The following is a 23,993-nucleotide window of genomic DNA, read 5'->3' as shown; positions in this document are numbered from 1 at the left end:
CAGGTCCTCTGCTGCTGCTTCTCGCCATCTGTGTTGTCTCCAGTGTAACAGCTCCCCTCGATTCCTCCTGAGTCCTCTAACCATGCACAGTTCAGAACCTTTCCACATTTTAGGTATCTGTTAGAGCACAACCCTACTCTCTTGGCACCAAATTCTGATGTAGTCGTCTCGTACTGCTGTAACAGAAAACCACAAGTGAATTGTTTCAACAAACAGAAGTTTGTTCTTTCACAGTACAGTAGGCTAGAAGTCCAAATTCAGGGTGTCAGCTCCAGGAGAAGGCTTTCTCTCTCTCTCTCTCTCTGTCAGCTCTGGAGCGAGGTCCTTATCATCAATCTTCTTCTGGTCTAGGAGCTTCTCCACACAAGAAACCTGGGTCCAAAGGACATGCTTTCCTCCTGGTGCTCCTTTCTTGATGGTATGAGGTCCCCCCTCTCTGCTCATTTCCCCTTCCTTTTATCTCTTGTAAGATAAAAGGTCATGTAGGCCACACCCCAGGGAAACTCCGTTTACATTGGATCAGAGATGTGACCTTAGTAAGGGTGTTATAATCCCACCCTAATCCTCTTTAACATAAAATAACAATCACAAAATGGAGGACAACCACACAGTACTGGGAATCATGGCCTAACCTAGCTGACACATGTTTATGGGTGACACAGTTCAATCCATGACAGACATTAATGATATTGTTTGATAATTTCCACTTTCTGTTGGATCACCATTCTTTGGAATGGGCACAAATATGGATCTCTTCCAGTGGGTTGGCCAGGTAGCTGTGTTCCAGATTTCTTGGCATAGATGAGTGAGCGCCTCCAGTGCTGCACCCATTTTTGCATCTCAGTCAATTCCTAGAGGCTTGTTTTTCTGCAATGACTTCAGCGCAGCTTGGACTTCTTCCTTCAATATCATTGGTTCTTGGTTATGTACTACACCTGAAATGGTTAAACATTGACCAGTTCTTTCTGGGACGGTGACTGTATATCCTTTCCACCTTTTTTTGATACTTCCCGCATCATTCAATATTTTGTCCATAGAATCCTTCAATATTGCAACTCGAGGCTTGAATTTTTCTTCGGTTCCTTCAGCTTGGGAAATGCAAGCATGTTCTTCTCTTTTGGTTTTCTAACTCCAGGTCTTTGCACATTTCATTATAGTACTTGGTCTTTTCAGGCTGCCCTTTGAAATCTTCTGCTTCATCATTTCTTCCATTTGTTTTAGCTTTCGTACATGAAGAGCACATTTTAGAGTCTCTTCTGACATTCATTTTGGTCTTTTCTTTCTTTCCTGCCTTTTTAATGAGCTTTTGCTTTCTTCATGTATGATATCCTTGATGTCATCCTACAATTCCTCTGGTCTTTGGTCATTAATATTTAGTGCCTCAAATCTATTTGAGGTGGCCTCTAGATTCAGGTAGGATATACTCAAGATCATATTTTGGCCCTCGTGGACTTGTTTTAATTTTCTTCAACTTCGACTTGAACTTGCATATGAGCAATTGATGGTTTGTTCCACATCTGCCCCTGCCCTTGTTCTGATTGATGATTTTGAGCTTCTCTGTCATCTCTTTCCACGGATGTAGTCAATTCGATTCCTGTGCGTTCCATCTGGCGAGGTCCATGTAAATAGTCACCATTTATGTTGTTCAAAAAAGTATTGTAATGAATAAGTTGTTCATCTTAGAAAATTCTGTCATGAGAACTCCAGTGTTGTTTTTATTACCAAGGCCATGTTTTTCAACTACTGTCTTTCTTCTTTGTTTCCAGCTTTCACATTTCAATCTCCAGTAATGGCCAATGCATCTTCATTGCATGTTTGATCAATTTCAGACTGCAGATCTTGGTAAAACTCTTCAATTTCTTCATGTTTGTCATTAGTGCTGGTACATAAATTTGAATAATAGCCATATTAAGTGGTCTTCCTTGTAGGGTTATGGATATTTTCCCATCACTGACAGCATTGCACTTCGGGATAGACCTTGAAATGTTCTTTTTGATGATGAAGGAGATGCCATCCCCCTTAAATTTGTCATTCCTTGCATAGTAGACCATACGATTTCCTGATTCAAAATGGCCAGTACCAGTCCATTTCAGCCCACTGCTACCCAAAATACCAATCTTTATGCATTCCATTTCATTTTTGACAGCTTCCAATTTTCCTAGGTTCATACTTCGTACATTCTACATTCCGAATGTTAATAGCTGTTTACATCTGTTTCTTCTCACTTTGAGTCATGCCACATCAGCAAATGAAGGTCCTGAAAGCTTTACTCTATCCACGTCATTAAGTTCAACTCTAGCCTGAGGAGGCAGCTCTTCCCCAGTTGTATGTTGAGTGACTTCCAACCTGAGGGACTCATCTTCTGGCCATATATCAGACAGTATTCCGCTGCTATTCATGAGGTTTTCATGGGCCAGTTTTTTCAAAAGTAGACCGCCAGTTCCTTCTTACTAGTCTACCTTAAGCTGGAAGCTCCACTGAAACCTCTCCACCACGGGTGACCCTGCTGGTTTCCAACATAGTTTCTAACATCACAGGAACACACGAGCCACCACACTACAACAAACTGACAGACAAGTTGTGGCTTTGATTAGTAGCTGTCATGAGTTGAATTGTGTCCCTCTAAATATGTGTCAGCTTGGCTAGTCCATCGTTCCCAGCATTGTGTGATTGTCCACCATTTTGTCGTCTGATGTGATTTTCATATGTGTTGTAAATCCTACCTCTGTGATGCTAATGAGGTGGTATTAGTGACAGTTAATGAGGCAGCACTCAATCTACAAGATTAGGTTTTGTCTAAAGCCAATCTCTCCTGAGATATAAAAGAGATAAGTCAACACAGAGACATGAGGACTTCATACCACCAAGAAAGAAGAGCCTGAAGCAGAGCATGTCCTTTGGACCTGGGGTCCCTGTGCTGAAAAGCTCCTAGATCGGGGGAAGATTGATGATAAGGACCTTCCCCCGGAGCCAACAGAGAGAGATAGCCTTCCCCTGGAGCTAGCACCCCGAATTCAGACTTCTAGCTTCCTAAACTGCGAGAGAGTAAGTTTTCTTTGTTAAGGCCATCCACTTGTTGTATTTCTGTTATAGCAGCACTAGATAACTAAGAAAGTAGCTGTTAATAACTAAGTTGTTATATGCTTTTTTTGTTTTTTAATTGAGGATGGCTTTGTTGTGGTTTGTAATCCCCAATGGTGTTTTATACCAATTGAATGAAGGAATTTATGAGATGTAATATATTTTAACATACATTTTTAATTTTAATGTACATAAAATACATTTTATATATTTCAACTTGATGACTGATCGGAAAATATTCAATGATTGACAATATTATAAGTTGCTTCCTCGGAACCAGTAGTTAGTATGCTCACAGAAACTTCACAAATGCATCTTTTCTTTCTTCTTCTTTTTAACTATCTAGGTTGCATGTACAAACCAATATCCTCACAGTGAACTTTGTGGTCTACTAGCAACACTTTTGTCCAGAGGAAGCCTGTTACATGAAACCTGTCGTTGCACTGTCACAGCTGGCAGAAAGTCTCATTAACAAATAACTTACCACAGCTTTTCATTTTCAGATTAGCAATGGCTGCCACATATGGTTTTGTGTAAAGTGCTGAGTGGATTACAAATAAGTATTTGTCTTAAAGAGGGTAGTTTATATAGCATGTGAGAATGTCTTACCAATTTAGAAAATGTAAATTGACATATGCTCAAACTTCATTCGTTTGCTTCCACCAACACTGAGCAACTAACCAAACAGTACCATTAATATCACCCAGCTGAATAACTGAGTTCTTCATGAGTGCAAATGGAACATATCAAAGGTAAGGTTAATGAGGGATCAGTAGGAGACATCTGTTCTCTAAATCCTTATCAATAAAAAAAAAAAAAGACCATAAATTTTAGATCTATTTGATTAATGTATAGGGATCAGAGTATACAAGTCATAAAGAAAATGATGAAGATAGTATATATTATTGTCATTTGTACTCTTAAGGACAGCTTTTAACTGTTAATGTTCAAAGGCTTACAGGCACACCCATCATCTCCAGCCTTTGCTTGAGAGTCACAAATATCAACTGAAAGATGATCAAGTAGAATATTTTTTTTTATTAACTTTTATTGAGCTTCAGGTGAACGTTTACAAATCAAGTCAGTCTGTCACATGTAAGTTTATATACATCTTACTCCTTACTCCCACTTGCTCTCCCCCTAATGAGTCAGCCCTTCCAGTCTCTCCTTTTGTGACAATTTTGCCAGCTTCCAACTCTCTCTATCCTCCCATCCCCCCTCCAGACAGGAGATGCCAACACAGTCTCAAGTGTCCTTCTGATATAATTAGCTCACTCTTCTTCAGCATCTCCTACCCACTGTCCAGTCCCTTTCATGTCTGATGAGTTGTCTTCGGGAATGGTTCCTGTCCTGTGCCAACAGAAGTTTTGGGGACCTGCCCACCGGGATTCCTCTAGTCACAGTCAAACCATTAAGTATGGTCTTTTTATGAGAATTTGGGGTCTGCATCCCACTGATCTCCTGTTCCCTCAGGTGTTCTCTATTGTGCTCCCTGTCAGGGCAGTCATCGATTGTGGCCGGGCACCAACTAGTTCTTCTGGTCTCAGGATGATGTCGGTCTCTGGTTCATGTGGCCCTTTCTGTCTCTTGGGCTCTTAGTTGTCGTGTGACCTTGGTGTTCTTCATTCTCCTTTGCTCCAGGTGGGTTGAGACCAATTGCTGCATCTTAGATGGCCGCTTGTTAGCATTTAAGACCCTAGACGCCACATTTCAAAGTGGGGTACAGAATGTTTTCATAATAGAATTATTTTGCCAATTGACTTAGAAGTCCCCTTAGAGCATGGTTCCCAAACCCCGCCTTTGCTCCGCTGACCTTTGAAGCATTCATTTTATCCTGGAAACTTCTTTGCTTTTGCTCCAGTCCAATTGGGCTGACCTTCCATGTATTGAGTGTTGTCCTTCCCTTTACCTAAAGCAGTTCTTATCTACTAATTAATCAGTAAAAAACCCTCTCCCTCCCTCCCTCCCCGCCTCGTAACCACAAAACTATGTGTGCTCAGTTTATACTATTTCTCAAGATCTTATAATAGTGGTCTTATACAATATTTGTCCTTTTGCCTCTGACTGATTTTGCTCAGCATAATGCCTTCCAGGTTCCTCCATGTTATGAAATGTTTCACAGATTCGTCACTGTTCGTTATCGATAAGTAGTATTCCATTGTGTAAATATACCACAATTTATTTACCCATTCATGCATTGATGGACACCTTGGTTGCTTCCAGCTTTTTGCTATTGTAAACAGAGCTGCAATAAACATGGGTGTGCATATATCTGTTTGTGTGAAGGCTCTTGTTTCTCTAGGGTATATTCCGAGGAGTGGGATTTCTGGGTTGTATGGTAGTTCTATTTCTAACTGTTTAAGATAACGCCAGATAGATTTCCAAAGTGGTTGTACCATTTTACATTCCCACCAGCAGTGTATAAGAGTTCCAATCTCTCTGCAGCCTCTCCAACATTTATTATTTTGTGTTTTTTGGATTAATGCCAGCCTTGTTGGAGTGAGATGGAATCTCATTGTAGTTTTAATTTGCCATTTCTCTAATGGCACTAGTTTTTTTTTAATGGCTAATGATCGAGAACATTTTCTCATGTGTCTGTTAGCTGCCTGAATATCTTCTTTAGTGAATGTGTTCATTTCCTTTGCCCACTTCTTGATTGGGTTGTTTGTCTTTTTGCGGTTGAGTTTTGACAGAATCATGTAGATTTTAGAGATCAGGTGCTGGTCAGAGATGTCATAGCTGAAAATTCTTTCCCAGTCTGTAGGTGGTCTTTTTACTCTTTTGGTGAAGTCTTTAGATGAGCATAGGTGTTTGATTTTTAGGAGCTCCCACTTATCTGGTTTCTCTTCATCTTTTTTGGTAATGTTTTGTATTCTGTTTATGCCTTGTATTAGGGCTCCTAGGGTTGTCCCTATTTTTTCTTCCATGATCTTTATTGTTTTAGTCTTTATGTTAGGTCTTTGATCCACTTGGACTTAGTTTTTGTGCTTGGTGTGAGGTATGGGTCCTGTTTCATTCTTTTGCAAATGGATATCCAATTATGCCAGCACCATTTGTTAAAAAGACTATCTTTTCCCCAATTTACTGACACTGGGCCTTTGTCAAATATCAGCTGCTCATATGTGGTTGGATTTATATCTGGGTTCTCAATTCTGTTCCACTGGTCTATGTGCCTGTTGTTGTACCGATACCAGGCTGTTTTGACTACTGTGGCTGTATAATAGGTTCTGAAATTAGGTAGCGTGAGGCCTTCCACTTTCTTCTTCTTTTTCAGTAATGCTTTGCTTATCCGAGGCTTCTTTCCCTTCCATATGAAGTTGGTGATTTGTTTCTCTATCACCTTAAAAAATGACATTGGAATTTGGATCGGAAGTGCATTGTATGTATGGATGGCTTTTGGTAGAATAGACATTTTTACTATGTTAAGTCTTCCTATCCATGAGCAAGGTATGTTTTTCCACTTAAGTAGGTCCTTTTTAATTTCTTGTAGTAGAGCTTTGTAATTTTCTTTGTATAGGTCTTTTATATCCTTGTTAAGATTTATTCCTAAGTATTTTATCTCCTTGGGGGCTACTGTGAATGGTATTGATTTGGTTATTTCCTCTTTGATGTTCTTTTTGTTGATGTAGAGGAATCCAAGTGATTTTTGTATGTTTATCTTATAACCTGAGACTCTGCCAAACTCTTCTATTCGTTTCAGTAGTTTTCTGGAGGATTCCTTAGGGTTTTCTGTGTATAAGATCATGTCATCTGCAAATAGAGATAATTTTACTTCCTCCTTGCCAATCTGGATGCCCTTTATTTCTTTGTCTAGCCTAATTGCCCTGGCTAGGACTTCTAGCACAATGTTGAATAAGAGCGGTGATAAAGGGCATCCTTGTCTGGTTCTCATTCTCAAGGGAAATGCTTTCAGGTTCTCTCCATTTAGAATGATGTTGGCTTTTGGCTTTGCATAGATGCCCTTTATTATGTTGAGGAATTTTCCTTCAATTCCTATTTTGGTGAGAGTTTTTATCATAAATGGGTGTTGGACTTTGTCAAATGCCTTTTCTGCATCAATTGATAAGATCATGTGGTTTTTGTCTTTTGTTTTATTTATATGGTGGATTACATTAATGGTTTTTCTAATATTAAACCAGCCTTGCGTAAAAAAAAAAATTTTTTTTTTTTTTTTATACCTGGTGTAAATCCCACTTGATCATGGTGAATTATTTTTTTGATATGTTGTTGAATTCTATTGGCTAGAGTTTTGTTGAGGATTTTTGCATCTATGTTCATGAGGAATATAGGTCTGTAATTTTCTTTTTTTGTAATGTCTTTACCTGGCTTTGGTATCCGGGAGATGGTGGCTTCATAGAATGAGCTGGGTAGTATTCCGTCATTTTCTATGCTTTGAAATACCTTTAGTAGTAGTGGTGTTAACTCTTCTCTGAAAGTTTGGTAGAACTCTGCAGTGAAGCCGTCCGGGCCAGGGCTTTTTTTTTTTGTTGGGAGTTTTTTGATTACCGTTTCAATCTCTTTTTTTTGTTATGGGTCTATTTAGTTGTTCTACTTCTGAATGTGTTAGTTTAGGTAAAAAAAAAATTTGGTAGGTAGTGTTTTTCCGGGAATTCATCCATTTCTTCTAGGTTTGCAAATTTGTTACAGTACAATTTTTCGTAATAATCTAATATGATTCTTTTAATTTCAGTTGGTTCTGTTGTTATGTGGTCCTTCTCGTTTCTTATTCGGGTTATTTGTTTCCTTTCCTGTATTTCTTTAGTCAGTCTAGCCAATGGTTTATCAATTTTATTAATTTTTTCAAAGAACCAGCTTTTGGCTTTGTTAATTCTTTCAATTGTTTTTCTGTTCTCTAATTCATTTAGTTCAGCTCTAATTTTTATTATTTGTTTTCTTCTGGTGCCTGATGGATTCTTTTGTTGCTCACTTTCTATTTGTTCAAGTTGTAGGGACAGTTCTCTGATTTTGGCTCTTTCTTCTTTTTGTATGTGTCCATTTATTGATATAAATTGGCCTCTGAGCACTGCTTTTGCTGTGTCCCAGAGGTTTTGATAGGAAGTGTTTTCATTCTCGTTGCAGTCTATGGATTTCCTTATTCCCTCCTTGATGTCTTCTATAACCCAGTCTTTTTTCAGGAGGGTATTGTTCATTTTCCAAGCATTTGATTTCTTTTCCCTCGTTCTTCTGTTATTGATCTCTAGTTTTATTGCCTTGTGGTCTGAGAAGATGCTTTGTAATATTTCGATGTTTTGGACTCTGCAAAGGTTTGTTTTATGACCTAATATGTGGTCTATTCTAGAGAATGTTCCATGTGCGCTAGAAAAAAAAGTATATTTTGCAGCAGTTGGGTGGAGAGTTCTGTATAAGTCAATGAGGTCAATTTGGTTGATTGTTGTGATTAGGTCTTCCGTGTCTCTATTGAGCTTCTTACTGGATGTCCTGTCCTTCTCCGAAAGTGGTGTGTTGAAGTCTCCTACTATAATTGTGGAGGTGTCTATCTCACTTTTCAGTTCTGTTAAAATTTGATTTATGTATCTTGCAGCCCTGTCATTGGGTGCATAAATATTTAATATGGTTATGTCTTCCTGATCAATTGTCCCTTTTATCATTATGTAGTGTCCTTCTTTATCCTTTGTGATGGATTTAAGTCTAAAGTCTATTTTGTCAGAAATTAATATTGCTACTCCTCTTCTTTTTTGCTTGTTGTTTGCTTGATATATTTTTTTCCATCCTTTTTTTTTTGAGTTTTAGTTTGTTTGTGTCTCTAAGTCTAATGTGTGTCTCTTGTAGGCAGCATATAGATGGATCGTGTTTCTTTATCCAGTCCGAGACTCTCTGTCTCTTTATTGGTGCATTTAGTCCATTTACATTCAGCGTAATTATAGATAAATAAGTGTTTAGTGTTGTCATTTTGATGCCTTTTTATGTGTGTTGTTGACAATTTCATTTTTCCACATACTTTTTTGTGCTGAGACGTTTTTCTTAGTAAATTGTGAGATCCTCATTTTTGTAGTGTTTGACTTTATGTTTGTGGAGTGGTTACGTTTTTCTTGGCTTTTATCTTGAGTTATGGAGTTGTTATACCTCTTTGTGGTTACCTTAATATTTACCCCTATTTTTCTAAGTAAAAACCTAACTTGTATTGTTCTATATCGCCTTGTATCACTTTCCATATGGCAGTTCTGTGCCACCTGTATTTAGTCCCTCTTTTTGATTATTGTGATCTTTTACATTTTGACTTCAGTGATTCCCTGTTATGAGCTTTTTTTTTAATTAATTTTAATTTGTTTTTGTGATTTCCCTATTTGAGTTGATATCAGAATGTTCTGTTTTGTGACCTTGTGTTGTGCTGGTATCTGATATTATTGGTTTTCTGACCAAACAATATCCTTTAGTATTTCTTGTAGCTTTGGTTTGGTTTTTGCAAATTCTGTAAACTTGTGTTTATCTGTAAATATCTTAATTTCGCCTTCATATTTCAGAGAGAGTTTTGCTGGATATATGATCCTTGGCTGGCAGTTTTTCTCCTTCAGTGCTCTGTATATGTCGTCCCATTCCCTTGTTGCCTGCATGGTTTCTGCTGAGTAGTCTGAACTTATTGATTCTCCCTTGAAGGTGACCTTTCTTTTCTCCCTGGCTGTTTTTAAAATTTTCTCTTTATCTTTGGTTTTGGCAAGTTTGATGATAATATGTCTTGGCGTTTTTCTTTTTGGATCAGTCTTAAATGGGGTTCGATGAGCATCTTGGATAGATATCCTTTCGTCTTTCATGATGTCAGGGAAGTTTTCTGTCAGGAGATCTTCAACTATTTTCTCTGTGTTTTCTGTCCTCCTTCCCTGTTCTGGGACTCCAATCACACACAAGTTATCCTCCTTGATAGAGTCCCACATAATTCTTAGGGTTTCTTCATTTTTTTAAATTCTTTTATCTGTTTTTTTGTTCAGCTGTGTTGGTGTTAATTCCCTGGTCCTCCAGATTTCCCACTCTGCATTCTAATTGCTCGAGTCTGCTCCTCTGACTTCGTATTGCATTGTCTAATTCTGTAATTTTATTGTTAATCTTTTGGATTTCTACATGCTGTCTCTCTATGGATTCTTGCAACTTATTAATTTTTCCACTATGTTCTTGAATAATCTTTTTGAGTTCTTCAACAGTTTTATCAATGTCTTCCTTGGCTTTTTCTGCAGTTTGCCTTATTTCGTTTCTGATGTCTTGAACCATTCTGTAAATAAGTTTTTTATATTCTGTATCTGATAATTCCAGGATTGTACCTTCATTTGGGAAAGATTTTGATTCTTTTGTTTGGGGGGTTGTAGAAGCTGTCATGGTCTGCTTCTTTTTTTTTTTTTTTTTTATAATAACTTTTATTAAGCTTCAAGTGAACGTTTACAAATCCAATCAGTCTGTCACATATAAGTTTACATACATCTCACTCCCTACTCCCACTTACTCTCCCCGTCTTGAGTCAGCCCTTTCAGTCTCTCCTTTCTTGACAATTTTGCCGGCTTCCCTCTCTCTCTATCCTCCCATCCCCCCTCCAGACAAGAGTTGCCAACACAATCTCAAGTGTACACCTGATATAATTAGCTCACTCTTCATCAGCGTCTCTCTCCCACCCGCTGACCAGTCCCTTTCATGTCTGATGAGTTGTCTTCAGGGATGGTTCCTGTCCTGTGTCAACAGAAGGTCTGGAGAGCATGGCCGCCGGGATTCCTCCAGTCTCAGTCAGACCATTAAGTTTGGTCTTCTTATGAGAATTTGGGGTCTGCATCCCACTGCTCTCCTGCTCCCTCAGGGGTCCTCTGCTGAGCTCCCTGTCAGGGCAGTCATCGATTGTGGCCGGGCACCAACTAGTTCTTCTGGTCTCAGGATGATGTAGGTCTCTTGTTCATGTGGCCCTTTCTGTCTCTTGGGCTCTTAGTTGTCATGTGGGCTTGGTGTTCTTCATTTTCCTTTGCTCCAGGTGGGTTGAGACCAATTGCTGCATCTTAGATGGCTGCTTGTTAGCATTTAAGACCCCAGACGCCACATTTCAAAGTGGGATGCAGAATGATTTCATAATAGAATTATTTTGCCAATTGACTTAGAAGTCCCCGCAAACCATGTTCCCCAGACCCCCGCGCTTGCTCCGCTGAGCTTTGAAGCATTCATTTTATCCCGGAAACTTCTTTGCTTTTGGTCCAGTCCAATTGAGCTGACCTTCCATGTATTGAGTGTTGTCTTTCCCTTCACCTAAAGCAGTTCTTATCTACTGATTAATCAATAAAAAAACCCTCTCCCACCCTCCCTCCCTCCCCCCCTCGTAACCACAAAAGTATGTGTTCTTCTCAGGTTTACTATTTCTCAAGATCTTATAATAGTGGTCTTATACAGTATTTGTCCTTTTGCCTCTGACTCATTTTGCTCAGCATAATGCCTTCCAGGTTCCTCCATGTTATGAAATGTTTCAGAGATTCGTCACTGTTCTTTATCGATGCGTAGTATTCCATTGTGTGAATATACCACAATTTATTTACCCATTCATCCGTTGATGGACACCTTGGTTGCTTCCAACTTTTTGCTATTGTAAACAGAGCTGCAATAAACATGGGTGTGCATATATCTGTTTGTATGAAGGCTCTTGTATCTCTAGGGTATATTCCGAGGAGTGGGATTTCTGGGTTGTATGGTAGTTCTATTTCTAATTGTTTAAGATAACGCCAGATAGATTTCCAAAGTGGTTGTACCATTTTACATTCCCACCAGCAGTGTATGAGAGTTCCAATCTCTCCGCAGCCTCTCCAACATTTATTATTTTGTGTTTTTTGGATTAATGCCAGCCTTGCTGGTGTGAGATGGAATCTCATCGTAGTTTTAATTTGCATTTCTCTAATGGCTAATGATCGAGAGCATTTTCTCATGTATCTGTTGGCTGCCTGAATATCTTCTTTAGAGAAATGTGTGTTCATATCCTTTGCCCACTTCTTGATTGGGTTGTTTGTCTTTTTGTGGTTGAGTTTTGACAGAATCATGTAGATTTTAGAGATCAGGCGCTGGTCGGAGATGTCATAGCTGAAAATTCTTTCCCAATCTGTAGGTGGTCTTTTTACTCTTTTGGTGAAGTCTTTAGATGAGCATAGGTGTTTGATTTTTAGGAGCTCCCAGTTATCGGGTTTCTCTTCATCATTTTTGGTAATGTTATGTATTCTGTTTATACCTTGTATTAGGGCTCCTAGGGTTGTCCCAATTTTTTCTTCCATGATCTTTATCGTTTTAGTCTTTATGTTTAGGTCTTTGATCCACTTGGAGTTAGTTTTTGTGCATGGTGTGAGGTATGGGTCCTGTTTCATTTTTTTGCAAATGGATATCCAGTTATGCCAGCACCATTTGTTAAAAAGGCTGTCTTTTCCCCAGTTAATTGACACTGGTCCTTTGTCAAATATCAGCTGCTCATACGTGGATGGATCTATGTCTGGGTTCTCAATTCTGTTCCATTGGTCTATGTGTCTGTTGTTGTACCAATACCAGGCTGTTTTGACTACTGTGGCTGTATAATAGGTTCTGAAGTCAAGTAAGGTGAGGCCTCCCACTTTCTTCTTCTTTTTCAGTAGTGCTTTGCTTATCCGGGGCTTCTTTCCCTTCCATATGAAATTGGTGATTTGTTTCTCTATCCCCTTAAAATATGACATTGGAATTTGGATCGGAAGTGCGTTAAATGTATAGATGGCTTTTGGTAGAATAGACATTTTTACTATGTTAAGTCTTCCTATCCATGAGCAAGGTATGTTTTTCCACTTAAGTATGTCCTTTTGAATTTCTTGTAGTAGAGCTTTGTAGTTTTCTTTGTATAGGTCTTTTACATCCTTGGTAAGATTTATTCCTAAGTATCTTATCTTCTTGGGGGCTACCGTGAATGGTATTGATTTGGTTATTTCCTCTTCGGTGTTCTTTTTGTTGATGTAGAGGAATCCAAGTGATTTTTGTATGTTTATTTTATAACCTGAGACTCTGCCAAACTCTTCTATTCGTTTCAGTAGTTTTCTGGAGGATTCCTTAGGGTTTTCTGTGTATATAATCATGTCATCTGCAAATAGTGATAACTTTACTTCTTCCTTGCCAATCCGGATACCTTTTATTTCTTTGTCTAGCCTGATTGCCCTGGCTAAGACTTCCAACACGATGTTGAATAAGAGCGGTGATAAAGGGCATCCTTGTCTGGTTCCCGTTCTCAAGGGAAATGCTTTCAGGTTCTCTCCATTTAGAGTGATATTGGCTGTTGGCTTTGCATAGATGCCCTTTATTATGTTGAGGAATTTTCCTTCAATTCCTATTTTGGTAAGAGTTTTTATCATAAATGGGTGTTGGACTTTGTCAAATGCCTTTTCTGCATCAATTGATAAGATCATGTGGTTTTTGTCTTTTGTTTTATTTATGTGATGGATTACATTAATGGTTTTTCTGATATTAAACCAGCCTTGCATACCTGGTATAAATCCCACTTGATCAGGGTGAATTATTTTTTTGATGTGTTGTTGGATTCTATTGGCTAGAATTTTGTTGAGGATTTTTGCATCAATGTTCATGAGGGATATAGGTCTATAATTTTCTTTTTTTGTAATGTCTTTACCTGGTTTTGGTATCAGGGAGATGGTGGCTTCATAGAATGAGTTGGGTAGTATTCCGTCATTTTCTATGCTTTGGAATACCTTTAGTAGTAGTGGTGTTAACTCTTCTCTGAAAATTTGGTAGAACTCTGCAGTGAAGCCGTCCGGGCCAGGACTTTTTTTTGTTGGGAGTTTTTTGATTACCGTTTCAATCTCTTTTTTTGTTATGGGTCTATTTAGTTGTTCTGCTTCTGAATGTGTTAGTTTAGGTAGGTAGTGTTTTTCAAGGAATTCATCCATTTCTTCTAGGTTTTCAAATTTGTTAGAGTACAATTTTTCATAATAATCTGAAATGATTCTTTTAATTTCATTTGGTTCTGTTGTGATGTGGTCCTTCTCATTTCTTATTCGGGTTATTTGTTTCCTTTCCTGTATTTCTTTAGTCAGTCTAGCCAATGGTTTATCAATTTTGTTAATTTTTTCAAAGAACCAGCTTTTGGCTTTGTTAATTCTTTCAATTGTTTTTCTGTTCTCTAATTCATTTAGTTCAGCTCTAATTTTTATTATTTGTTTTCTTCTGGTGCCTGATGGGTTCTTTTGTTGCTCACTTTCTATTTGTTCAAGTTGTAGGGACAGTTCTCTGATTTTGGCTCTTTCTTCTTTTTGTATGTGTGCATTTATTGATATAAATTGGCCTCTGAGCACTGCTTTTGCTGTGTCCCAGAGGTTTTGATAGGAAGTATTTTCATTCTCGTTGCTTTCTATGAATTTCCTTATTCCCTCCTTGATGTCTTCTATAACCCAGTCTTTTTTCAGGAGGGTATTGTTCATTTTCCAAGTATTTGATTTCTTTTCCCTCGTTCTTCTGTTATTGATCTCTAGTTTTATTGCCTTGTGGTCTGAGAAGATGCTTTGTAATATTTCGATGTTTTGGACTCTGCAAAGGTTTGTTTTATGACCTAATATGTGGTCTATTCTAGAGAATGTTCCATGTGCGCTAGAAAAAAAAGTATATTTTGCAGCAGTTGGGTGGAGAGTTCTGTATAAGTCAATGAGGTCAAGTTGGTTGATTGTTGTAATTAGATCTTCCGTGTCTCTGTTGAGCTTCTTACTGGATGTCCTGTCCTTCTCCGAAAGGGGTGTGTTGAAGTCTCCTACTATAATTGTGGAGGTATCTATCTCGCTTTTCAGTTCTGTTAAAATTTGATTTATATATCTTGCAGCCCTGTCATTGGGTGCGTAAATATTTAATATGGTTATGTCTTCCTGATCAATTGTCCCTTTTATCATTATATAGTGTCCTTCTTTATCCTTTGTGGTGGATTTAAGTCTAAAGTCTATTTTGTCAGAAATTAATATTGCTACTCCTCTTCTTTTTTGCTTATTGTTTGCTTGATATACTTTTTTCCATCCTTTGAGTTTTAGTTTGTTTGTGTCTCTAAGTCTAAGGTGTGTCTCTTGTAGGCAGCATATAGATGGATCGTGTTTCTTTATCCAGTCTGTGACTCTCTGTCTCTTTATTGGTGCATTTAGTCCATTTACATTCAGGGTAATTATAGATAAATAAGTTTTTAGTGCTGTCATTTTGATGCCTTTTTACGTGTGTTGTTGACAATTTCATTTTTCCACATACTTTTTTGTGCTGAGGCGTTTTTCTTAGTAAATTGTGAGATCCTCACTTTCATAGTGTTTGACTTTATGTTAGTTGAGTCGTTACGTTTTTCTTGGTTTTTGTCTTGAGTTATAGAGTTGTTATACCTTTTTGTGGTTACCTCATTATATACCCCTATTTTTCTAAGTAAAAACCTAACTTGTATTGTTCTATATCGCCTTGTATCACTCTCCATATGGCAGTTCAATGCCTCCTGTATTTAGTCCCTCTTTTTGATTATTGTGATCTTTTACCTATTGACTTCCATGATTCCCTGTTATGTGTATTTTTTTTTTAATTAATCTTAATTTGTTTGTTTTTGTGATTTCCCTATTTGAGTTGATATCAGGACGTTCTGTTTTGTGACCTTGTGTTGTGCTGATATCTGATATTATTGGTTCTCTGACCAAACAATATCCTTTAGTATTTCTTGTAGCTTTGGTTTGGTTTTTGCAAATTCTCTAAACTTGTGTTTGTCTGTAAATATCTTAATTTCGCCTTCATATTTCAGAGAGAGTTTTGCTGGATATATGATCCTTGGTTGGCAGTTCTTCTCCTTCAGTGTTCTGTATATGTCGTCCCATTCCCTTCTTGCCTGCATGGTTTCTGCTGAGTAGTCAGAACATATTCTTATTGATTCTCCCTTGAAGGAAACCTTTCTTTTCTCCCTGGCTGCTTTTAAAATTTTCTGTTTATCTTTGGTTTTGGTGAGTTTGATGATAATATGTCTTGGTGTTTTTCTTTTTGGATCAATCTTAAATGGGGTTCGATGAGCATCTTGGATAGATATCCTTTCGTCTTTCATGATGTCAGGGAAGTTTTCTGTCAGAAGTTCTTCAACTATTTTCTCTGTGTTTTCTGTCCCCCCTCCCTGTTCTGGGACTCCAATCACCCACAGGTTATCCTTCTTGATAGAGTCCCACATAATTCTTAGGGTTTCTTCATTTTTTTTAATTCTTTTATCTGATTTTTTTTCAGCTATGTTGGTGTTGATTCCCTGGTCCTCCAGATGTCCCAGTCTGCATTCTAATTGCTCGAGTCTGCTCCTCTGACTTCCTAGTGTGTTGTCTAATTCTGTTATTTTATTGTTAATCTTTTGGATTTCTACATGTTGTCTCTCTATGGATTCTTGCAACTTATTAATTTTTCCAGTATGTTCTTGAATAATCTTTTTGAGTTCTTCAACAGTTTTATCAGTGTGTTCCTTGGCTTTTTCTGCAGATATCCTAATTTCATTTGTGATATCATTAAGCATTCTGTAAATTAGTTTTTTATATTCTGTATCTGATAATTCCAAAATTGTATCTTCATTTGGGAAAGATTTTGATTCTTTTGTTTGGGGAGTTGGAGAAGCTGTCACGGTCTGCTTCTTTAAGTGGTTTGATATGGATTGTTGTCTCCGAGCCATCACTGGGAAACTAGTTTTTCCAGAAAATCCGCTAAAAAAAAACTGCAGTCAGATCCCTATCAGAGTTCTCCCTCTGGCTCAGGCTATTCAGATGTTAATGAAGCCGCCTGGGGAGGGTGGGGGAGGGAACAGAGAGATAGGAGAGTAGCACCTCAGAATATAGCCAGAGTTGCTTGTCTTGCTTGGAATGACTCTTATATCTGAGATTCCCGCGGGCGCGTCGCCTATGTGTGCTGTCTGTGTGGAGATTGCCCCCGGGGGGTCTGGCCCGCTGGAGTCACGGTCAGATCCTCCGCTTCCAGCCCCACGCCCAGCGTCAAGGCTCCCCTACTGGGACGGTGCACTCTCGACTCCAAAATCAGTCGCTGCCTCCCGGGGACTTCTCGTCCCTCCAGCCGCGTGGCCGTGCCGCCCCCGTGAACCAGGTGGGCCCCCTCCCGGGGTTAGTTCAGATGGGTGGAGTAGCTCCCCGTGCTTGTGCCGCGACCGAGTGTCCCGGCTGGAACGCTGTTCTCCCCGCTCCAATACCAGTCGCTGCCTCCCGGGGACTTCTCCTACGGGCTGCGTCCCACGCCGCCCGCGCGACCCGGATGGTCACCTTCCCGGGGTTAGTTCAGGGGGTGGAGCAACTCTCCGTGTTTATGGCGTACCTGCGTGCAGTCCAAATCCCTGTGGGACGGTTCCCCGGCTCGGATGCTACTCTTTCTGCTCCAAGATCAGTCACTGCCTCCCGGGGACTTCTCCTAACGGCTGCGTCCCACGCCGCCCGTGGAACCGGCTAGTCCCCCTCCCGGGGTTAGTTCAGGGGGGTGGAGCAGGTCTCTGTGCTTGTGCCGTACCTGACTGGTATGCTGGCTCCAGGCTCTGGAAACAATCGCTGCTTCCCCGTATTAGTTCGTTCTCCGTCTCTAAATCTGTGTTTGTTGTTCAGGGTTCGTAGATTGTTATGTATGTGATCGATTCACTTGTTTTTCCGTGTCTTTGTTGTAAGAGGGATCCGAGGTAGCATCTGCCTAGTCCGCCATCTTGGCTCCGCCTCATGGTCTGCTTCTTTATGTGGTTTGATATGGACTGCTGTCTCTGAGCCATCACTGGGAAACTTGTTTTTCCAGAAATTCCGCTGACTGGGACGCTGTCTCCAGGCTCCGAAAACAGTCGCTGCTTCCCCGTATTTGTTCGTTTTCCGTCTCTAAATCTGTGTTTGTTGTTCAGGGTTCGTAGATTGTTATGTATGTGATCGATTCACTTGTTTTTCCGAGTCTTTGTTGCAAGGGGGATCCGGGCTAGTGTCTACCTAGTCTGCCACCTTGGCCCCACCTCCTCAAGTAGAATATTTTATGTAGCATCTTACACATTAAAGTTTTACAGAATGTTTCACTGACAATTACAGCCTCTTCATGCTTCCTTTATTACTATGACACTTCCCATTAAATAAAACAGCCATTTGCAACCAATAGGAGGTTAATATTTTCAGAAGGTGTTTATTTCATTAGAATGTAAGGAAAGATCTGTCAAAAAGGGTTTGGATGTTTAAGGGTTTTTATGATCAGTTGCCTTGTAGTTAGGGTCAATGTTGGGCCTTAACCCAAAGTAGAATAATGCAAATGACAGCACATCATACAATTTAGGTCTAAAGCACAATTTTACACTAGACTATAAAAAGTCTAGTGTAAATCCAGAATCAACTCAACTGTTAGACAGGAAGGACTTCAAAGGGTAAAAATTAGAAGGACTTTAGTTGATTGGTTGGTTTTCTGCATGCCTTTATTTTAAACAACGTAACTAAGTAGTTTTCATGTAAGGACTCATCCAGCCATCACAACGACCCAATGATATTGGCACCATTACAACACCACTTAACAGATTAGAGAACAAAGACACAGAGAAGTTGAGGAACTTATTCACACAGGTGGGAAATAATTTGATTCTACAATTAAATAAACTCTAATCTTATGTCATTTACCTACCAATTAAAGTCTAGTTTTGTGGACTCCAGTGGAGAAATCTACTTTAAGCCTATTTATAAAACCTACCAATTAAAAGAACAGAGGCTGCAGCAGTATAATTAAAAAGTGGCAGAACTTCAGGTGACTACAACTCTGCTCTAAGTTGTAGATACTGCATTTTCACAAAGAAAACAAGTCTTCCCTTCTTCACTCCCTGGTTTAAATACGAAATCCTGTGAGAGTATATGGGTTCTGGAAACTCTTCCAGTGGCATTTTAACTTGTTTATGGTTATTTTCAGCATTGCTGTGGGGTGGTTGCCTTAGAAATGACCTTAAGAGGGATAAAAAGAATATTACTTAACTTTCTTTCTTCTGCAGTATCTGATATAAAGCTGAACACAGAACAAATTCTAAAATACATTGTGAAAGACCATAAAATTTGGAATCAGAAGACCAATTTCTACTTACATGGTCCTGGGCAAGTTACCCAGCGTTATTAAATACTTCATTTAATAATTTGAACTAATAATATTAATACCACCCTTCTTTTAAAATTATTATAAGCATACAGTGAAAAAAGAAGGTGCATGAAAACAATTTGTAATTGGTAAAGGGCTCTATAGAAATTGGTTAATTTTATTATTAGCCCAAAAAATGTTTGTGACTAATAAATACATAATGGTCTAGTGGGGTTCACTATCAATTCATCACCAAAACCTACAATGATAGAATCCCCAAATGACTTGATGAGGCTTACAGTTTAAAAACTAGATTGTTCGAGTGACTAAAGAACTGCAAAAAGCAGCAAGAGGATGCTGTTCAGAGTGCAAGAGCAACGTGTTCATTACAAGTCAGTTCAGAATTTGATGCTAGATTTCCTAGTAGTTAAGGCAAAGAGAAGTACAGTGTGTTAGCTCTTATTTGGGAGTCAAAGAACAAAACATACTTGCTCCTCATATTTGAATATTTTAAATCAAATTTCCCAAATTATATGGAAAATAACCCCTTTTCTTCAAGTTTCTTATGACTAGTCAGATGATTCTTACTTGATGAACTAGAAGTTCATAGTAAAAAAGAAATTTTATGATTAATCCTTCAAATGGCTACAAAGAAACTTGAAGAAGACAATTAAAATACCATATTTACATTGCCCAAAAAGTGAATGACCAGAAAAATGCAACTACTTGTCCTCTACAAATGCAAATGGGCATACCTAACACAGCTAAAGAAAAGAATCGGATGTCTAATCTAAAGGAAATATTGCTACTTAAGAGTGACTTTGAAACTTTTGAAAAGTTGGTTACACTGAAGGATACTTTAACTTATGTTAAAAACAACTGTTTGCTCTCAAGTGGATTCTGACTCATAGCTATCCAGTGTGACAGAGTAGAACTGCCCCATACGGTTTCCAAGGTTGTAATGTTTATGGACAGAACACCTGGTGGAGCAGCGGTTAAGAGCTTAGCTGCTAATCAAAAGGTCAGCAGTTCAAATCCACCAGCCATTCCTTGGAAAACCTATGGGGCAGCTCTACTATGTCTCATAGGGTTGCTATGAGTCAGAATCGACTTGACAGCCCAGGATATGGGTTCTCATTTTAACGGTAGTTGCAGCAACGTAGTACTTGTATTGTTTGTTGTTGTTATGTGCTGTTGAGTTTGTTCTGACTCATAGTAGTAGTAGTAGTCATGGTTTATTTTTATGTTATAATAATTGAAGAATGAAGAATCATAACCATAGTTGTTATAGATTATTAACTTTTTTCATATTTTTACTTAGTTTTGGGGGGGGAAATTGAAACTCCACATTGAAATTTGAAAGATTCTTTCATGATGAAAGGAAGCAGCAGTCAATGGTTCCTATGATGTGAAAACTGGGTTATATAGAGTGGAGAGTATTTCTTGCCAGTCTCTGTAGGAACATCCAGGGACAAGTACATATATGTTATTTATTTTAAATACTACTAATAATAATGAAGTATCTGAAATCATCAGTACTCCTGCATCTTGCAGTTTTGGTTTTCTGAAAATTGCTGCTGCTTTTCTTACAAAGTTGTTTTAGAGAATTAATTTTATATTGATTAGAAATTATCTTTTTGCCTTGAATTATTGCCCTTTTTACTCTTTAAAGAAAAAAAAATTTTTTTTTTTTTTTTAGCAAAACTCCTTCAACTAGTGCGTGGAGAATGTAGAGTAGGGAAATAACTATCTGGAGTTATTTAGCAAAAAACACTTCCAGAATTTAAGTTAACCTTTTCCTTAAAAGATTATATCAATAGAGCTTTTTACATTTTGTTAGTGAAATTGTAAATACATTCTGGTGAGGATACAAGGAAAAACTAAATCATAAAAAAAACCAAAAAATAGTTATTCCTCATTTTATAATTTTTTTAAGGTAACAATGCAGTGCTATGAACATTAAGAGTGTGACTGAAAATCTTGGACTAGAGGAAAATATAAATATATATACATATAAAATAAAATATATAATATAAATAAATATCACCACAGTGTCTCTTAGTACACTTGGGCTGTATAAAATTTCTTCTGAAAGATATTGTTTAACAAATGAGAAACAAGGATCAGTGATGGAAATCCATGTTAAAATTTTTACTAGTTAAAAATATGACTTTTTGACCTCTCTGACAGGGATCACAATAGAGGGTTCTGGATGGAGCTGGATAAAAATGTAGAACAAAATTCAAATTCACAAAAAAAAAAGACCAGACTTACTGGTCTGACAGAGACTGAAGGAACCCCTGAGACTGTGGCCCCGGACACCCTGCTAACTTAGAAGTGAAAAAAAAAAAAAAAAAAGAACTGAAGCCACCCCCAAATTCCACCTTTCAGCCAAAGATTAGACAGGCCTAGAAAACGAACAATAATACATGTGAGGAACATCCTTCTTAGTTTAATCAAGTCTAAGAGACCAAATGGGCAACACTTGCTCAAAAGCAAAGATAAGCAGGCAGAAAGGGACAGGAAACATGGTGGAAACGACCATGGGGAACCTGGAGTGTCAAGGGAAAGGCGCAGAGTGCTGACACATTGCAGGGATTGCAACCATGTCACAAAATAATTTGTGGATAAATTTTTGAATGAGAAACTAGTTTGCACTGTAAAACTTTGACTTAAAACACAATAAAATTGAAGAGTGTATATATATGTATGTACATATGACTTCTAATGTGAAGAGTTAGAGTTCTATTATGCCTTAGACAGAAAAAAAAATGAAGTCAAAGGAAAGAAGACATTGCCAGAAAGAGAGAAACAAATAACCACAGATTTTACTCTGCAGTCACTTACCTATAAATTAGATCTTAGAATTTGAAACAATAAATAACACAATGTGCCAAAGAAAGGCTTTATTCAGGTCCTGAAGTGAGATAACAAAAGTTTTACACCTTGAAGGTTTAAATACTACAAAATTTTAAGTGTTTTTTTAATCTTGTTTTATTTTATTAATTCTTGTGAAAATAGAAAAAAATCCATAGTATCCTTAGATATCTAGTTCCCTCATGATTCCCTGCACATTGTATTACCTTGTCATAAATAATTTGCTTTGGATTTCATTTTGTAATATTGTGTGTGTTCTTTTGTATTTATGTACTTAATAGTGTATATCTTAGATTGATAACCAAAATTAGCTAGCATTCCCTGAGCTGACTTTCCTTTCAGGAAACTAATATCCTTGGAGGCAAGAGACCAGTACAGGCAGTTCCCAGATTATGAACGAGTTCTGTTTCTAACTCTGTTTTTAAGTCGAATTTGTACATAAATCATAACAGTTAGGTACAGTTCATATCTAACATCAGTTAGTCAAATGTCTGTCTTAGTATAGAGTATATAGTGCTCTTTCTATGAATAAAAACATTAAAGAAACTCTTCCAGATACACTAAAACATCTTTAGCATTAATAATACAGTAGTAATAATAATTATAATGTTTTGATGTGTATCACAAAGTAGAGCCCATTTGTTATTAAGAACCATTGTATGTACCTCAAATTTTTAATATAATAGGCTTCATGGGGGTTGGTTTTAACTACAGGTTGTATGTAAATTGGGCCTTCATAACCAGGGACTTCCTGTATAGAATTAACAATTTGTCATGGATAATCCAAAAAGTAAATAAACCCAGTGTGAATAACTGAAAGTTGGTTAGGATTGTAACATAAGAACGATGGGAAGTTAATTCAAAGGCTAAGTCTTCCATAGTAAATTCTCTCATTATCCCACTGCTAGAAAAGGCAGCATGGCTCGCTTCCTAAAGAGACGTTTCTGCGTAATCAGTGTTTTGGCATCTTCTCTGCCAACACATAGATTTTATCTTCTTGATAAAAGGTGTTAGTATTATAGAAGCTTGAGCAATTTGAGAAATGTGAAGATTTCTCCGTAGCTGTTAAGCCTCATTTCAACTTTCCAGAAAAGGATCAAAACATTTTCTGTATTTTAGTATTAAAGGTATGCCTGTGTGGCTTCCAAAATCTTGTAAACTGAAATTGCAATGCAAGAACCTGCAAATACCTATCAAGAAAATGAATTCATTTGTAAGAAGGACATGTATACTAGGTTAGTATTACAATAACAAGATATTAATAATGACAAACTAAATGTATGAATTGCTTGTTATACTGTATACACATTTTTCCGCTTAATAATCTCTTTAAGGTAATAGTCACTTTTTTCCACAGTTAAAATAGCATATACCATAGATAACTTATTTACTGTTCTACAAGGCACAACCAAATCATATGAGAATTTATTTGTTCCAGAACCAACTTCTGTTAATCAGACATCAATTATTTTCCTGCCTACTATGATATTTTATTTTTGAAATATGGCTGTAATTAAATTGAAAGAATTTAATTGTAATTTTATCTAGTCTTCTTTTCTTAACATATTTCCTATTTTTCTAATTATAGGTTTTATATACACTGGAGAAGTTGTACATCGAATGCTAACAGCCACACAGTACATAGCACCCTTAATGGCAAATTTTGATCCCAGTGTGTCCAGAAATTCAACAGTCAGATATTTTGATAATGGTATGTATTGGTTAACCTTTTCCTTTTTTTAATGACTGCTTACTTCTAAAGGAGTCCTTGTGGCACAGTGGTTAAGCGCTTGGTTGCTAACCAAAGGTCAGTGGTTCACATATCCACCAGCTGCTCCGGGGAGAAAAAAGATGTGGCAGTCTGCTTCCATAAAGATTAGAGCCTTGGAAACCCTGTGAGGCAGTTCTACCCTGTCTCACAGGGCCAGTAAGAGTCAGAATCAATGGTAACAGCTTTTAAATTTTGGTATACTTTTAAACATCTGGCA

At 37.8% G+C, this 23,993-nt stretch overlaps 1 protein-coding gene across 1 annotated transcript in view; it reads left to right on the top strand.

Annotated features, from left to right (window-relative positions):
- Nucleotides 1-23,993, top strand: part of PLXDC2 (plexin domain containing 2) — a 547,478-nt gene that overhangs the window by 342,353 nt on the left and 181,132 nt on the right. Inside the window, exon 5 of the mRNA XM_049881892.1 lies at nucleotides 23,594-23,716. Coding sequence (XP_049737849.1) covers nucleotides 23,594-23,716 — 123 coding nt within the window. The remainder of the gene's footprint in view (nucleotides 1-23,593; nucleotides 23,717-23,993) is intronic.

The sequence above is a fragment of the Elephas maximus genome, chromosome 4 (assembly GCF_024166365.1).
Source record: "Elephas maximus indicus isolate mEleMax1 chromosome 4, mEleMax1 primary haplotype, whole genome shotgun sequence".
Lineage (NCBI taxonomy): Eukaryota > Metazoa > Chordata > Mammalia > Proboscidea > Elephantidae > Elephas > Elephas maximus.
This window is presented reverse-complemented; position numbering and strand designations above follow the sequence as displayed.